The 17727-nt window shown below is 43.6% G+C and overlaps 1 protein-coding gene across 1 annotated transcript in view; it reads left to right on the forward strand.

Annotated features, from left to right (window-relative positions):
* Positions 1-8054: 8054 nt before the first annotated feature.
* LOC124771026 (lysosome membrane protein 2-like) overlaps positions 8055-17727 on the forward strand; it is a gene marked incomplete at both ends in the record, with an annotated part of 81645 nt that continues 71972 nt past the window's right edge. The window contains one exon of the mRNA XM_047249267.1: positions 8055-8146. Within this exon, the coding sequence (XP_047105223.1) occupies positions 8055-8146 (92 nt within the window). The remainder of the gene's footprint in view (positions 8147-17727) is intronic.

A 17727-nucleotide genomic window follows, 5' to 3' on the forward strand; every position in this document is an offset into this window, starting at 1 on the left:
AGCGATTCAGCGTGGCATGGATTTTACAAGTCCTTGACAGGATTCCACGAGCACGTGATCGCTCGACACGAAAATTAGTCTACTTTCTTTATTTTCATTCGCTTATGTCGTATGGTATTATATTTTAGGGTAACTCTTCCAATTCTGAAGGGATATTTTTGGCTCAAAAACGGGGCGGTTCGAGCAATAAGTGGTGTAAGTTCACGAACCTGTTGTCGACCCCTGTTCACGAGTCTGGGTATTTTGACAATGGTCTCTCAATATATGTATTCCTTACTGTCAGTTCTTGTTAACAATATTATCTTATTCCCAAGAATAAGCAGCTTTCACTCGTTTAATACGCGGCAGATATCAAACCTGCATTTGGATCGGACTTGCTTAACTCTTCTGCAGAAAGGTGTGCAGTATACTGCTGCATCCATTTTCAATAGGCTACCACTCGAATTCAAAAATCTTAGCAGTAATCCATGCGCTTTCAAATCAAAACTGAAGACTTTCCTCACGGGTCACTCCTTCTATTCTGTCAAGAGTTTCTTGAAAAATTAAGCTGATTCTTATTGTATTGTCGATTGCATTTACTTAATCATGGACTGACTTTTTCGGGGTTCACAAACATTTATCTGTTATTACTTCTATGTTGTAATTTCATGTACTGACACGTTCCATGACCACCTCAATTTGCTCCTCAGTTTGGTCCTATGGAACTTGACGTGTAAATAAATTAATAAAAAAATAAATGTATGTAGCACCAGATGTCTACGCACAGGTCAAACAATTGCATCAAATTACGGGATGGTGTGTGATTGGGCATGAAACTGGCATATTTGAGGGCCAAGTCGTCAATGTCAGTTCACTATAATGCCCTTCAAACCACTGCAGCAAGATTCTGACCCTGCAACACAGGCAGTTACCCTGCTGGAGCATGTCATCTCCGCACGGAGAGACAAAGCACGAAGCGATGCAGGTAGTCCGCAATAATGTTCGCTTAGTTATCAGCTGTCATGATGCGTTCGTTTACTTCCACAGATCGCATGGAAACACAAATTGATATAATCCACTGCATAATTCTGCCCTCAGCGGCCTGCATCTGTGGAGCACTGCATGTTTCGTGCAGCCATTCGACTGGATGACGCCGTGTAACGACCCAACCATTGATCTGGCGTAACAAGGAAACCTATTTATTCGACAAATGACACGTTTCTGTTCAGCTACGGTGAAACCTCAGTGATGTGCTCACTGCAATCACAAATGACGATGTCGTTGGGTCAAGACATGAATTCGTAGCGTTCGTGTGACATGGAGCTGCATGTTCCACAATGACCTTTGAACGGTGTGCTCCGAAACACTTCTGCCTGCTCCAGCATCGCAGTCTGTCGCCAGACATGCCACAGTGGTTTACACAGTGGCGGATTGTCCGACCTTGAACTTTTGTGATGAGGCGTGGTCGTTATTTCACAATCTTTCAACCACTCTCCATAGATTGTCACGACTGTAGTACGCCAACAGGCGACCAGTTTCGCCGTTTCAGATATTATTATTTCCAGTCGCAGCGCCACTACTGCTTACATCAGTGGATTTCTGCATTTGTGGTCCCTGTCTTCGCTATAATGACTAACCATTTCTCTCTTACATTGTTTCCTTAATGCGTAACGTGCCCGCCACACCACCAGGAAGCACTCAACCTCGCGGTGAGCAGTGGTCACAATGTTTTGGCTCATCAGTGTGTATGGACCCGGAGGTAACATTGTTTAGTATTTTACTATCACGAAATACATCAACATAATGTACTGTAAAGTGCTATGGTTTACCTTAAGTGTACAGAGAGACAATCGTCTTCCAATGGAATGTTTACAGACAATTCACTGCGATCAGTAAATTTAACATGAAGTGTACAGCTATGCTGAGACGATAAAACAGAACTTACTTCGAAACTAGGAAAGACGTAACAATTTAACCCAAGCTCTGTTTTTTCATGTAGAACTGAAGGCCACCAACGAAAGGCGGCCTTCAGAAGATTAATTACACTACTGGTCATTGAAATTGCTACACGAAGAAGAAATGCAGATAAACGGGTATTCATTAGACAAATACATTATTCTAGAACTGACATGTGATTACATTTTCACGCAATTTGGGTGTATAGACCCTGAGAAATCAGTACCCAGAACAACCACCTCTGGCCGTAATAACGGCCTCGATACGCCTGGGCATTGAGTCAAACAGAGCTTGGATGGCGTGTACAGATACAGCTGCCCATGCAGCTTCAACACGGTACCACATTTCATCAAGAGTAGTGACTGGCGTATTGTGACGAGCCAGTTGCTCGGCCACCATTGAACAGACGTTTTAAATTAGTGAGAGATCTGGAGAATGTGATGGCCAGGGCAGCAGTCGAACATTTTCTGTATCCAGAAAGTCCCGTACGGGACCTGCAACATGCGGTCGTGCATTACGCTGCTGAGATGTAGGGTTTCGTAGGGATCGAATGAAGGGTAGAGCCACGGGTCGTAACACATCTGAAATGTAACGTCCACTGTTCAAAGTGCTGTCAGTGCGAACAAGAGGTGACAGAGACGTGTAACCAATGGCACCACATACGATCACGCCGAGTGATATGCCAGTATGACGGTGACGAAGACACGCTTCCAATATGCGTTCACTGCGATGTCGCCAAACACGGATGCGACCATCATGATGCTATAAACAGAGCCTGGATCCAGCACGGCGTTCCGTATTACCCTCTTGAACTCATAGATTCCATATTCTGCTAACAGTCATTGGATCTCGACCAACGCGAGCAGCAATGTCGTGATACGGTAGGCTACAATCCGACCTTTATCAAAGTCGGTAACGTGATGGTACGCATTTCTCCTCCTTACACGAGGCATCACAACGACGTTTCACCAGGCAACGCCGGTCAAGTGCTGTTTGTGTATGAGAAATCGGTTGGAAACTATCCTGATGTCAGGACGTTGTAGGTGTCGCCACCGACGCCAACCTTGTGTGAATGCTCTGAAAAGCTAATCATTTGCATATCACAGCATCATATTCCTGTCGGTTAAATTTCGCGCCTGTAGCACGTCATCTTCGTGGTGTGGCAAGTTTAATGGACTAGGGTTGGGTCGTTTGTATAACACTTCCCGCTGCCTGATGAGCCACGGGACGCTCGACTCAGCTCACTCACTTCCACTCTGACAGTCTCCCACCTTGTTTCATTGTAATTTGTCTTACTGGTGTTCATTCCGTATTTAACCTTTTCAGTTTTGCCATTGCGGGTCTCATCCTTACATGGCAAAAAGGAATTATTTACGCCACTGTACTGTCTTACTGCTGCGTCGGATCGCGGGCACCAGATGTCGGGGATGTGCTTCTCGCTGCAGAGAGAGAGAGAGAGAGAGAGAGAGAGAGAGAGAGAGAGGGAGGGTCAATGAAACGTGTAGCCTGCAGACGAGCCGACCCAAATACTTCTCTCTAGAAATTAGTTCTTCTCTCTATTATCCAACATCGCTCTCAATGTCTCGATTTTCGATTTTACTACTATTACACGCTTTCACGATTGTATCAGATTTCATGCTGATACCACTAACTCCATACGTACACGATGGCTGTAATTAAGCTGACGTCGTTTAATGTGATGCAATGCGGGCTGCATACATCGCCGGACGCTCGAACACCGGAGGTATGTTCATTAACCGGTTCGCTCACAAAGTACGCTAAGAAAATGTTTGCACTTTCTGCCACCAGGTAAAAGCAGTCAGAATGTGATGTGAGTTATAGGAAAAGAGGAGGAACGATCAAACACATGGTAACAGTGGTTCTGGCACGTCTATTAGGACATTGTTACAAATTACAACATCCGATCAGTATGGTCTTCAGACTCAGCAACAGGCTGCATCCGTAGCGCGGCATGTTAGGTAGTTGGCATCAATATCTTCGGTGTAATCAGTGATGAGTCGTCATAGCTATCCTTCACATCAGGGAGAGTCCGGATTCATCCCTGATACACAAAATATTTCAGATATCCCCACATCCAGAAGTCACATCAATTTAGGTTGGGGCATCTGTAAGGCAGCGTATCTTCAATTTTCTAGATATGATAGGCTTTTAGAAGCCTGTAGAATCTGACGTTACATAAAATTATTTCAGACAAACGCTGCACGATAGGCTATAGCTACAGCAGCCTCAGCGTCATCTGCACATCATCATTCACCTCTTCCTTACAATTTTTTGATATTCATTACCCCGTTTATTGATGTCAGTGCTGCCTTTCTGGTACAATTATTCATCAGCAGCACACGGCTATTTTTCTCAACGGTCATTACGTTTCGTATGGAAAACTTAACGTTTCTTCACCCTTCACACCAACAGCCACCTCACAAAAGAAATAAACACGCTTCGACAAGCAACGAACAACATACTGACACCGAAAGTATTTCAGATTCTCATCACTTACAGCGTAATTTTTTTTACCTGGTGGCAGAGGCTAGAATTACTGTTTTCAGCATACTTCGCAAGGGCACCGGTTAATGAACAGACCTATGGTGTTGTGATGTATACAACCCGTATTGCAGCATTCGGAACACCGTCAGCTTCATTATAACCACCTAGGGCTGTCACATGAACTATGGACGAATTTTTTGTGTCTGTTTTAAATGCCGACAGGAGGCAAGCCTTTTCTCTACAGAGACACTTAATTTCCATTTCAGATAAAACAATTAAAAGAAAACTGATGACATTCTGTGTTGCGTCAGGACTACTGTCCAATTTAATTTGACACAGGTATTGTTTTTGTGTGGCTAGTTCATACTGTTAGTTCCGAGACCAACTGCTACATTAATATACTACTAACGTATGAATAGATATGCTGAGAATGGGTATGATATTTTTTAATGATTGTTGCTGAAGTTACATGGTTTATGGTTTTCATTTTAGAAAGAGCTATTCGTATAACAATACAACAAGCATTAGCTAGGGCTTTGTGGACCCTGCTGTTTAGCACCTAACAATTTTACATCCATCCACCCATTTTACTGTTTAGTCCTTAACTCTCAAGCAACCAAAACTGAGAACTACCTGGAATAAGCTTAATCAGTTGATCATAGAACGAAACATAATTTTAGATATCTCAGTTTCTGCTAGAAAACAAACTTTGCGTGAAGTTTGAGCAGTGCAAACACGATATACAAAAATTAAAGATATGAGATTGATTTTTCGTTACTGTTACACATACTTTGGAACACTCCTATACCATCCAGAAACAGTCTCCTATTTCAAGCAGAAAAAACTCTAGTTACTTAAATGTTTTACATCAGACCTCTGCTGTCGTTCAGTAAACACGACGATATCCGAGACATTAGGTTAGAGATGCAAAATCATTGTCAGGCTGCATCATAAATCCGTCGTTACTTTCTCTGCGCCCAGCCTTGGGAATGGCCATAAGTTCGAATAGACTTCCTTCCTGTATCAGAGGAACCTTGTCAGGTTAATCAGGATGCTCTCTCCTTTGGCGACTTTCTAGCTATTCAATTAGTAGTTAACATAAAGTTGTTTCAGTTAAGATACTTGCAGCAACTTGACATGTGTAGATACTAGAGCTCATTTGCTTTTGGTCATTTTAATGTAACTTCTATTTGTTACAGCCATGACCCCAATCAATCACAAAGCCGTTCATCTTTCAAACTGTATCTGTGGCCAGTGCCGTGCTCCTTCTGCCTTAACAAAGCGTTGTGAAGGCTCTAACCGTAATTGGTTCTAGCGGCCAGGCGAACACGCTTGCATCCGGCATTCAGTCACGCTATGTTTGTCATTCTCCACCCCAATAGCAAAAACTTAATTCTGTTAAATTGTAGTGGTTTGCTTACAAGGGAACCTCCCCATCGCACCCCCCTCAGATTTAATTATAAGTTGGCACAGTGGATAGGCCTTGAAAAACTGAACACAGATCAATCGAGGAAACTGGAAGAAGTTGTATGGAACTATGAAAAAAATTAGTAAAATATACAAACTGAAAAGTCCATTCGAAGATATGCAACATCAAGGACACAGGGAGTCAAGCAGCGCCGTCGTCCCGTGGTTAGCGAGAGCAGCTGCGGTACGAGAGGTCCTAGGGTCAAGTCTTCCCTAGAGTGAAAATTTTAATTTTTTATTTTCAGTTTGTGACAAACTCTTCTGTTTTCTGTAAGCGTAGGCTTCCGCGGCCGTTGTCTTCTTCAATAAAATTCTTCAGGGTATCAGACCGCATCGTCATAATTTAAAATGCGCCAACGTTTCGGCCAGCGTTGCAGCTAGCCTTCACCAGGGCCTTACGTTAACTGCTAAATGAACACACTTGGTTCGTTAAATAGCTGCACGAGAAAACCGTGTCGTTACTTGATTGGCTGTATGGGCAGGAAATCCACGGAAACATCAAGAAGTTAGAAGCACTGCGTTTAAAAAGATGTAAACTGCTGAATCACCTTGCTTTTTTGAAGAGATGCAGAGACACGAGTGTTTTGCCGTATTCTTTGCGGTTGACCTCTCACATAAAAACGAACAAGGCGAGGAATATCTGTGTTAAAGCCAGTAAAGCGTTGCTACGGGAAAGGATCCGCCACATCCGCATAAGTCTCGATGCTCACAACATGAATTTGTGTGATCTGCACCTATTTCTGGCCGGAAAACTTCAGATGGAAGACTGGGATAAAGTCGACAGGTTAACCTTTCAGCAAGCATCAAGGACCAGCAATAGTATTACTAACCGCCAGATGAGAAAGTACGACAAACTACAACAGAAAGCCACGGACGAAACATTGACGCTGGACAGGCGACGGACAGTGGTCAACCTCTCCAGCCACACCTTGAGCGAAGCAACCACAGCAATTCTGGCCAAGGGGATGAACTTCGCAGTCGCACCTAAGCGAGTTCCAAAAGAAGATATAGAATCCGTAGAGGCTTCGGTACGTCATCTGCCACAGGCCGAGGCGGAGAAGATCCGGCAGGAAACGGTCAGAGTTCTGAATAAAGCCAAGCCACCGAAGCAAAACATCACGTGTTCGCTATTCGTCCGTCTCCTCCAATCGGGTTGATTAATATAAAGACCAATAGAAAACAGCTATTTCAGCCAATGACAGATAATAAAGGAAACACCAATAAAGCATACCTTTCACCCCTCCTCCTCCTCCTCCTTTTACAGCCAATCAAGTAACGACACGGTTTTCTCGTGCAGCTATTTAACGAACCAAGTGTGTTCATTTAGCAGTTAAGGTAAGGCCCCGATGAAGGCTAGCTGCAACACTGGCCGAAACGTTGGCGCATTTTAAATTATGACGATGCGGTCTGATACCCTGAAGAATTTTATCTTCTGTTTTCATCATTTTCTGGGAGTGATTACCACATCCACAAGAAAACCTAAATCGGACAAGGTAGAAGAATCTTTTTACCCATTCGCTAAGTGTACAAGTTAGGTGTGTCGACAACATATTCCTGTCATGTGACGCACATGCCGTCACCAGTGTCGTATAGAATATATCAGACGTGTTTTCCTGTGGAGGAATCGGTTGACCTATGACCTTGCGATCAAATGTTTTCGGTTCCCATTGGAGAGGCACGTCCTTTCGTCTACTAATCGCACGGTTTTGCTGTGCGGTCGCAAAACAGACACTAAACTTATTACAGTGAACAGAGACGTCAATGAACGAACGGACAGATGATAACTTTGCGAAAATAAAGTAAAATTTTCAGTCAAGGGAAGACTTGAACCCAGGACCTCTCGTTCCGCAACTACTCACGCTGACCACAGGACCGCGGCGCTCCTGAGCACACGTTCTCCTTGATGTTGCTTATTTTGCGCATGGACTACTCAGTTTGTATATTTTACTAAATTTTTTCACGGTTTCACACAACTTCTTCCTGTTTTCTCGGTTGATCTGTGTTCAGTTTTCCAAGGCCTATTAACTGTGCCAACTTATAACTAAATCTGAGGGGGGTGCGATGGGGAGGTTCCCTTGTTAGAAAGAAACTTTTCCTGTATCTTCGAAACATTGCTGCTGTGAACTGACAGTGACTCATGTCCACAGGTGTAATACTTGTCCTGGTGCTTTTGATCGTGAGCTCACTGGGCGCTTACATCATGTGGACCACTGACATCCTTGGAGACACCGTTAACGACGTAAGTATGAGTTTTGTTTCTAGAATGTTTAGATTATAGGGTAAGTAACGGTACATTCTTCAAACACGATTTTTCTTGGACAATTGAAGCCTCAGTCACTCAACGCTAAACAAGGTGCTCCTTTTGTTGTCAGAATATTATAAAATTTGAACGCTGGCTCGCATTATTGAGTTGGACTGAAAAAAGCTAATAATCGAACAGGATATTTCTTAAGGTAATGGAAGGGGAAATACGAAACCTTCATCGTGCTGTGACCGAAATGTAAAGATGCTACATTCTCAGTAAGTTTCATAGCATCCTCTGATGTTGTACAGCGACAAGATAGATTTTATGTAGTACACCATTTCGGTAACGGTGCGTAAATGCCGCACGATGAAGCCGTAAAAGACTTCGAAATCGACTTCGAAATCGACTGCGAATAAACTGCTAACACAACTGGGAGCAAAGTTAGTGCAATATTGTTGTCGCTTCATCACAATCAGGTAACATACTCGGTCGTTCTTTGACATGAATAAATTACGCATCGAATGGTGAGGCATCAGCTATTATTACTTACGATAATGTACTGCATATAGCATGTAATGGGATGTATATAATATGTAATATATAACGTAAAATCCATAATACAAAACATAATGCAATATAATTATATTAATAATCAAGACGTTCGCTTAAATCATCTTTGATAGACAGCCCTACTGTGGCTCTATTTTCGTCTGGGTGGACCTCATGTTCAGTATGATACAGGATATGATGGTGTGGCATTGTATGCCGGGAGGTCCCATCCGGGGAAGTTCGGCCTCCGAGTGCAAGTCTTACTTTAGTCGACGCCACATTGGGCGACTTGCGTGTCGGTTATGGGGATGAAGTGGTGATAACACAACCCCCAGTCCACGAGCGGAGAAAAACTCCAACTCGGCCGGGAATCGAACCCGGCCCGCTGCGTGGGAGGCAAGCACGTTATCGCGCGGCTAATCAGGCGGACTCCTGTTAAGTTACCCCCTACGAATGGCTGCGAAATTAATACACGCAACAGTGCTAAACTGATAAGACCCATTCTCCATGTTCAGCTGCTGAACACATCCCCAGACGAATATAGAGCTACAAAACGGCTGTTTGACTAAAGATGTTTTGAACCAGCAGCGAAAGTTATCAGTTGGACTGAAATTAAAATGCTTTTACGACTGAAGTAGCAAGGAAAGTGTGGTCCACAGACGGGTCGTTCAGATATCTTCGAGCAAACACGATAATTACTGAAATCAGTGCAGAAATATTTGGAGAAGCACAGAAAATGGCAAGGTTCAGCTGCCATCAGCGAAGGTAACAGAATGAAGTGGCTTGAGATGTCACAAAGACACAAGAGAACTTCGATAAAAATATTAGTTATGAAAAGAAAGGTCTGATGGACATCAACTGAGGGTATCCATTTTAAAAAAGAACTAGAAACGAATTTCGAGGTATTTCAGAAAAACGTTTTGGAATTATCTGATCATATAAAATTCACGCCGTCTAGTCACATGGTAACCATAACTTGTGTTAGACGTCAACGTGCAATAGCTACTCAAGGACGGTAGGTGGCAGCACTAGCAGGGGAGAGGTTATGAAACATTTAATCGGGATGCGAATACAGTGCAGTCATCGTCGTAATGCGGAAATGGAGCGATCTATCAGATGTCCATGCGGGCATTACTTTCTTTCTGGCCGAGTGAAGAATCATTTCAGAAGCGTGTAAGTTCGTAAACACCTCGCATGCTGTCATGATTGAAGTCTATCGTGAGCTGCAAAATGGTGTTACCCAAAACCGGCGCCTTGGCAACTGCAGTGCACCAAGGGGCATAGATCACAGGGGTGAACGATAGCCGCGTAGGTAGATGAAGGCGAATAGAAGTGCCACACTCGAGCAGTTCATCGCACAGATGACCAGTCGCCTAGCAACAGTCTCTCTTGAACGCCCGTTCCGCGAACGCTGCTGCTTGAAAACATCTGTGCTAAGCCACATCCACTCGGCAGTTTTTGAAGATACCACAATTCCCCATCTACATCCACACTCCGCAAGCCACCTGACGGTGTGTGGCGGAGGGTACCTTGAGTACCTCTAACGGTTCTCCCTTCTATTCCAGTCTCGTATTGTTCGTGGAAAGGAGGATTGTCGGTATGCCTCTGTGTGGGCTCTAATCTCTGATTTTATCCTCATGGTCTCTTCGCGAGATATACGTAGGAGGGAGCAATATACTACTGCTTGACTCTTCGGTGAAGGTATGTTCTCGAAACTTCAACAAAAGCCCGTACCAAGCTTCTGAGCGTCTCTCCTGCAGAGTCTTCCACTGGAATTTATCATCTCCGTAACGCTTTCACGGTTACTAAATGATCCTGTAACGTAGCGCGCTGCTCTCCGTTCGATCTTCTCTATCTCTTCTATCAGCCCTATCTGGTACGGATTTCACACTGCTGAGCAGTATTCAAGCAGTGGGCGAACAAGCTTACTGTAGCCTACTTCCTTCGTTTTCGGATTGCATTCCCTTAGGATTCTTCCAATGAATCTGTCTGGCATCTGCTTTACCGACGATCAACTTTGTATGATCATTCCATTTTAAATCACTCTTAATGCATACTGACAGAAAATTTAGCAAGAAATTTGGAGAAAAGACGCAAAGGGAGCTTTTTAACAACACTATCGGAGAGAGAGAGAATTCTCAGCCTGTCCATGAGAGAAGGCAGAAAATGAGACCAGTGAGATAATATTGAAATGTCTACACCTAGAGAGGAAATGCCGTCTTCATGTTAATGTGTTGCTGCACACTTCTGGACTCGCTCGGATGGTACGGACATGTACCGGAGACGGAGACGAAGCGTTGGAACTAATGCCTGTCAAAAGCGGAACAATAGACATTATCAACAGCAGCTGCACGCCGTAAGAGAGTTTAGTGGCTCGTAAACAGTAAACTTTATTGCGTCATTGGAAACCGATAAAAATAAACGGACTAAAAGTGGCAGCTATAAGAGTATAATAAAACTGCGTTGTCAGTGTTTTTAATACAACAAAACTTACCTACTTCAAACCAAAGCTGCGTCAATGACAGGTATCCTTTATAAACCTAATCTACAATTTACTCTGTACTGTAATTTATATCAGATAACAACGATGGAAAGAAAACAGTGCAAATTTTGTACGATCATCCCAGTGTCACATTCCCGTAAGCTTTGCCGTTACTTAGAGACAGACAGAATTTTGGTAACGGACTGTACCACGGATGTATTAGATTTCGTTACCAACGGGTGAGTGGATAGTATGTGGCATCAAATAGTTGCTACTTCAATGCTGTGTATATGAGATAACAGGCAGTGAGGTTGCGATTTTGGCCCAGGCTCGACAGAACCAGCGAGCTATCGTCAAATAGTTTCAATGACAAACATACGTGACTAAAATCTTGTGCAAAGTTCCAGCAGATTGAAATTTCTCTTGCCTACGGTTTAATAACTCTCTCCCCCCATGCCCATTGGTAACCTGACATTCCAGTTCAATTATTTTTTGCAAATTTTTTTGTAGATTTCGCTGCTCCTGGATAACCCTTCTCTTCCCTTGTTAAAAATACACGCACTTAAAAAAAGTTCCGTCTGAGGCCATTCCAAAGCAATGCAAAGTTGGACGACATCGCTCTCAGAAACCGCACATTTGTTTTCATGTTGGGTTGTAGAATTCATACGGCTTTTGGAGTGACTTTCCCATTGAGAACTTCACTGACATGCAGGTCAAACGACAAGCACGAAGTCCCTATCACGTATAAATTGTTGCATGGGGAGGTCATCAGTTGCTGAATATTTTCTTTCCTGTCTTCAGATCTACTCTCGCATCAACACACTACGGACTTCCAGCCTCATTCTCATACCAACACTTCAGACACAGGTATGACTAATTTCGGGGCAGCCAGACATCTTTCAGCTGTGGTTATTCTGTCGGGAGAGATCAGTGCCTCCAAACAACTTAGGCACATGTGGGTCATCAGACTTCATACATCTATTCCAGTAGTAGACAATAGGATAAGGGCCGGCCTTGTGGAGCTGCTGCAGCCATCATCCCTACACATTACACTTGTGCACTAAACATTCTAAAAATCAACGTATCCAGCACAAACGCCACATAACTTTTTAACCGGTAATGAAAGTAATGTCCTCACATGAAGCGACTCGGAGACTGCCACGCTCTAACTTGTGAGAGTTATGTTCTTAATATATAAACTACTCATTTTCGTTGTCAACCGTTGTGCCTTCCCTTAGCGACTAAAATAGTATTACGCTTTTAACATCCAATGGTTTTTCAATTGTTTTCAGGCACTTAAAGAAATAGCTTATCTGCGCCTCCATTCTGTTATTGTTTACAATCCTTGGTTACTAAATAGTTGAAGTTCTAATAATTAAAAAACCCAGTTTGATGTAGGTAAGAAAAATGCGTAAGCACACAATTTTAATCTGTCCGCCATATGATTACGATACACACTTAGTGTCAGAGTACGGTCCACATGCAGGATTTGTATTAGGTAGTACGTCTAAGCAACGTAGCGTGAAGTTGTCGGCAAGTAGAACTGCAGTTCCAGCCTTCAAGAGAAGAGAACAAAAGTTGATAGTAATGGAATATGAGCAAATGCATGACAATACGTATCGCTAGGAGAATGTGGAGAAGAAATAAACTCACCGATATGAAACTATAAAATAATATAAAAAGCGAGACAGTATAGACATTTTATAAGGCCATAGCTCTTCCTACATTCTTTATAGTTAATATATCATTAAAAATTAGAATTCACACAACAGAAATTCGTTTATGTAAGAGATTCGACGGAACTGGTAACGGTTTTAGGAGCAAATGGGAGTCCCGTAGATGATGATAAAATAAAATCCACGAAAAAGACCAAAAAGGTATGAAACATTCGCAAAATGACGCATGGTAGCATTTAAAGCCATGCAATAAAAACCTGAATGAAAATCCCAATATGGGGGAGAACCTGGATATCTTAAATTTTGATTCGTACTTGACGTCATGGTACACCGTACCATTCTATAACTCATCTCAAGTGGCGGTATTCGCATAGACAACCAACTGAACGTAACGAGATATCACCGTCAAGGATTATAGGAAATAAATTTTAAACGTTTGCGAGGGGGCGATAGCGTCTTTTGAAAACAACAGAAGTTAACGTAATCTTGCATACCCACTCATACCGTAGTGGAAAATTCTCTCTCTTCCTTACCTTTGTTGCTTGCTCAGTTTTCGTGGCAGGTGGCAAAGGTTGCACGAGACCTTGCATATTTTCCCTGGTGTTCTCACACAAAAGAGGCTAAATACACTAAAGCAAAAGGAGAGTCGCATTTTATAAAACCTGGCTAAAGAAGATTGCATGTGCGTAAATAAGATGATCAACAAGTAAAAGAATTTTCATAAAAATCTTTCTTTAGTAGTAAAGCGTCAGTTCTAGCGCTGCAGAAAACTTTCGTTTCACTTCTCTTGAAGAACACAAATTAATAATACTTCTTCCATCGTTAATGAACTACGTCAATCCCGTTCCTGAACTTTGATACTAGATTCACACTCTTTCTCTCAGATTGTAACTCATAGCCTCACTTAAACTATTCAGTATTCATCCAAACAATCTTCTTTGCGTTGAGTTCCATCAATTATGAAGACGCCCATATTTCACGTTGACGGACATGTTCCGTTGACGACCTGGGTGAACTGAGTATCATAAATCTAAGCAATGAAGACAAACATCGAGCAGAAGTTATTCATCGTAATGAGTTGGAATGCTTAGAGGAGGGATAGGAGAGGAATTACAATGTTTGTATCTAAAACTACTCACATGAGAACTTAATCGTTTAAAACTAAACAAAAACCACGCATATATACTAATGTACCAGCAACTACGGATCTTCCATCTAACGATAAACAGTCCACTGTGTGCCTTCGGTAATAACACTGCTCCAGTTCTTCATCTCGGGGCTCACAGGTGTCAAACTGCATACATTTGAAAACTACATGAATGTCGGAGAAATTTGGAACGATTACCTTAAGAAAGAAAGCATCGGCAAAATGAGGCAAAGTGGCAGCACTGATGCCGTTCTTCCCGGTCAGAGACGCACAGTACCGGAAATAGCACTGGTGGACGATAATACTGCAACACCAGAAAAGGTAGTAAATACCGGAATTTTACTTGATACGCGTGTGCAATATAGTAAAAATTATGAAATATCAAATATGTAGGTGACGTGGGGGATGGGAACGACATGGATGCGAAATTCAGTTGAGAGATTTGATACCTGGCGGCAGGAACATCGGCTCTGATACTGCTGGGCGTACACGAACTGATCTTGTACGGTGGAGACAGGGTTGTCATTCCATACTCCGTAAACTCTGCCAGACTTCTCATCAGTCATATCATCCGATGAGTGGTGGCGCGTCCGTCTCTAGGCAACTGATGACCATATGTTTTCAAAGGGTGATAGAAGTGGAGACGGCACCGGCGAGGACAACTAGCTAGGTCAAGACAGCGCAGACGGCTTTGAGTTTTAAGTTATATTGAAAGATAAAGCCCAAATGTCCCCTGAATATCGGGCACAACCACAGCACGTAACATGTATGCTACACACTCTCCAAACACTGTTACCACCTGTCAAACTTTATAACCGTCTTTTGCAGCGTGGACCACTGTGAAACGTGCAGGAAGTGTCAGAGGTTCGGGAAGATACCGGCAGAGATGTGGAGCCACGGCAACTGCAGTGCCGTGACAAGCTGCGCCAGATATATCGGTTGATGTTTCCTGGCGTAGACAGCCCGATTGAAGTCGCAGACTTTCAATTAGGAATCAAACGCTGGGAGTTCAATGACCAGGGTATTATGGTAAACTTAACTTAGTACTCTTCGAACCACGTACGAACACTGAGAGCTGTGTGACATGTTGCATTGTGCTGCTAATACATGTTATTGTGCCGAGGACAAACCATGTGCATGTGGGGATGGACAAGGTCCCCCAGGAATGTATACATACTACCACAAACTTGGGTTGCTGCATTATGTCTTCCAGAATGATAAGATCAGCCAGGGAATTCCAAGAAAACATTCCTCAGACGATAAAGGGTGCAGGGTGTTTGCTTTGACGCTTCGCGCCAAGGGCCACCTAGCCAATGGATCATAAACGTGATTCATCTGAAAAGGCCACCTGTCGCCACTCAGTGGAAGTCCAGTTGCGATACTGGCGTGCAGATTCCAGCCTTTGTCGCCGATGAACAGCAATCAGCATGGCTGTGTGAACAATGCACATGCTGTGGTGATCAACGCGAAGCAACATTCGCTAAACAATTTAGGAGACTTCGTTGGTAGCCCATTGGTTCAACTCGGTGGGCAGCTGCTCAACGGCAGTACGTCCATTCGCCCTTACACATCTCCGCCGATGTCGTTCACTCCGGTCATCAGTGCCCACAGTACACCAGTCACCTTGGGGCCGGTTTTGGATGGCAGCATTTTCCCGCGCATAGTACAAATTAATCACAGCACACGCTGTTTCGGAAAATCTTCACTATTGGCACGAAATATAATCATCATGTCCTTTCCGCACAGCAAATACATCGCTTTTGTTTCCGTATTAAGACGACGAGACCACTGTTGCTATCCCTCCACTGCTAGTGCTGCCACCTGCCGTCTGTTAGTGGTTGCTGCACGTCGACGTTCGACATAGGTTGTGGTCACATTAAATTAACTGGACCTGGTAGCCAAATTACGGCTGTGAGAACTACACATAATCGTGTTGCAGACCAAATGGCATCCCACCCTACGCGCCAGGTGCTGGTCCAGTACTATAAGAAATTCAGTCTGGCGATGTTGGGTTTCCTCAGAGCCTCCATACACTGACAGCCATCATGATACTGGACTCAGAACCGGAATTGATCTGGAAAGACAATGTGATACTATTCTTTTGTCGAGCGTTGTCATTGGACCTACAATAGTCAGCGTCTCCTGTGCTGCTGCATCAGTGAAGCAGTCACCATTCTGGCTGTTGGTGGTGTCCCAGACAGTATCACATTGTCCATGTGGATTTTTCCCTTGCTGCAAACAAGCCATTTCCTGACTCAAGGACGTGCCTGTACGATGCTGGTTTCCTCAAACATATAGCACAGCCACCCCCAAAAACATGTAAGGTACATAACACACCCTCAGGCGCTAGTCGCACAAGGCCGTTGACCCTGAATGGCGTTAAATACGGCTCTCCTGTAACCCACACACTCCACACGTTGGTGCCAATCGCCGGATCCTGACCAATGCGAACAACAATCGTGCAGGATGCTAAACTGTGATCTTGACAGGCCCTATCATGTCTTTGTAATTAAGCCCATGCTGGTAGGATTTGCTCCTCCACACACAGCGCCTAAAATAATTCTACAAACCACCAAAATTCAATGCTATTTCTGGCCGACAGAATCGATGTAAAATCTTTCCTTCAATTCACAGTGTGTCCCAGAAACGTAGCGAAAATCTTAGGTTTGCAGACGGCGTTTTGAGGAACAAATAACGGATATGAAAACATCAAATGATGCTATTGAGCGTCAGAGTTACAGGCATCGATGCCTGTCGTCGGGCCACCCCTTCAGCGCCAAACGTGACTTCGTACACTGAAGGACCGTAGGCAGAACGTTTGCTCTGCTTCGCTCTTTAAGTCGCCACACGACTGATTGCCACGATCGCCAGTGGAGAAGGGAATACTGAGAGATACTGTGTTACCTCTGCTACCGACGGTTTGAGACACTGGTTTCCATCCGCAGTTTTTCTCCTGGAATCTACTGAATCTTCAGATGTTTTTCGGTATACAGGAGAAAAATAAACTGCAGATAGGTTTCTATCTCCGAAACCTTCATCTACTGAGGCAACAGAACATTACATTCACAGAAGACAAGGCCTTTGTAAGCGGCAGCTACCGCCATCTTCTCCACTGGCGACCAGGCCAATCAGTCGCAATCATTGAATAACGAACAACATTGGGAGACGTTCCACCTACAGTCCGTTGGAGTACAAAGTGACGTTCATTGCCAAAGGGGTGCCTCAGTGGCAGGCGCCGGCGTCCGTAACTTCGACCTTCCGCAATGTCTTTGGATGATTTTTTATGTTTTTACGAACACACAGCTCCTATCCTCAGTTCGTTCCTCAAGACATTCTGTACAGCCACTCGAAATTTGTCGCAACATTCCTGGGATATCCTGTAGAACGTAGACGGCGTTACTTCATACAGTTACACACAAATGCTAATCATAAACTTCAAAAACGCAGTACACTTGTAACGGCTCTTACTTTGTCAAAGTTCATGTTCCTGTGCTGTTAAAATTGGGCAGCTATTATGTTCTTTAGTGCTTTCATTTTATTTCTGCGACTACCTAAAGGGACCTGTGGAATGAATCCACGTTAGCTACGAACTGACACACCTTCAAATACATCTCCACTTCATCAAAATTTCTAACAAGTTAAAAAATGAAACTGTTCGTAATGTCCAATCCGTGACCTGTTCAACAGTCGTAATTTAACAGTACGGCAATCGATGACTCAA

The sequence above is a fragment of the Schistocerca piceifrons genome, unplaced genomic scaffold (assembly GCF_021461385.2).
Source record: "Schistocerca piceifrons isolate TAMUIC-IGC-003096 unplaced genomic scaffold, iqSchPice1.1 HiC_scaffold_864, whole genome shotgun sequence".
NCBI lineage: Eukaryota > Metazoa > Arthropoda > Insecta > Orthoptera > Acrididae > Schistocerca > Schistocerca piceifrons.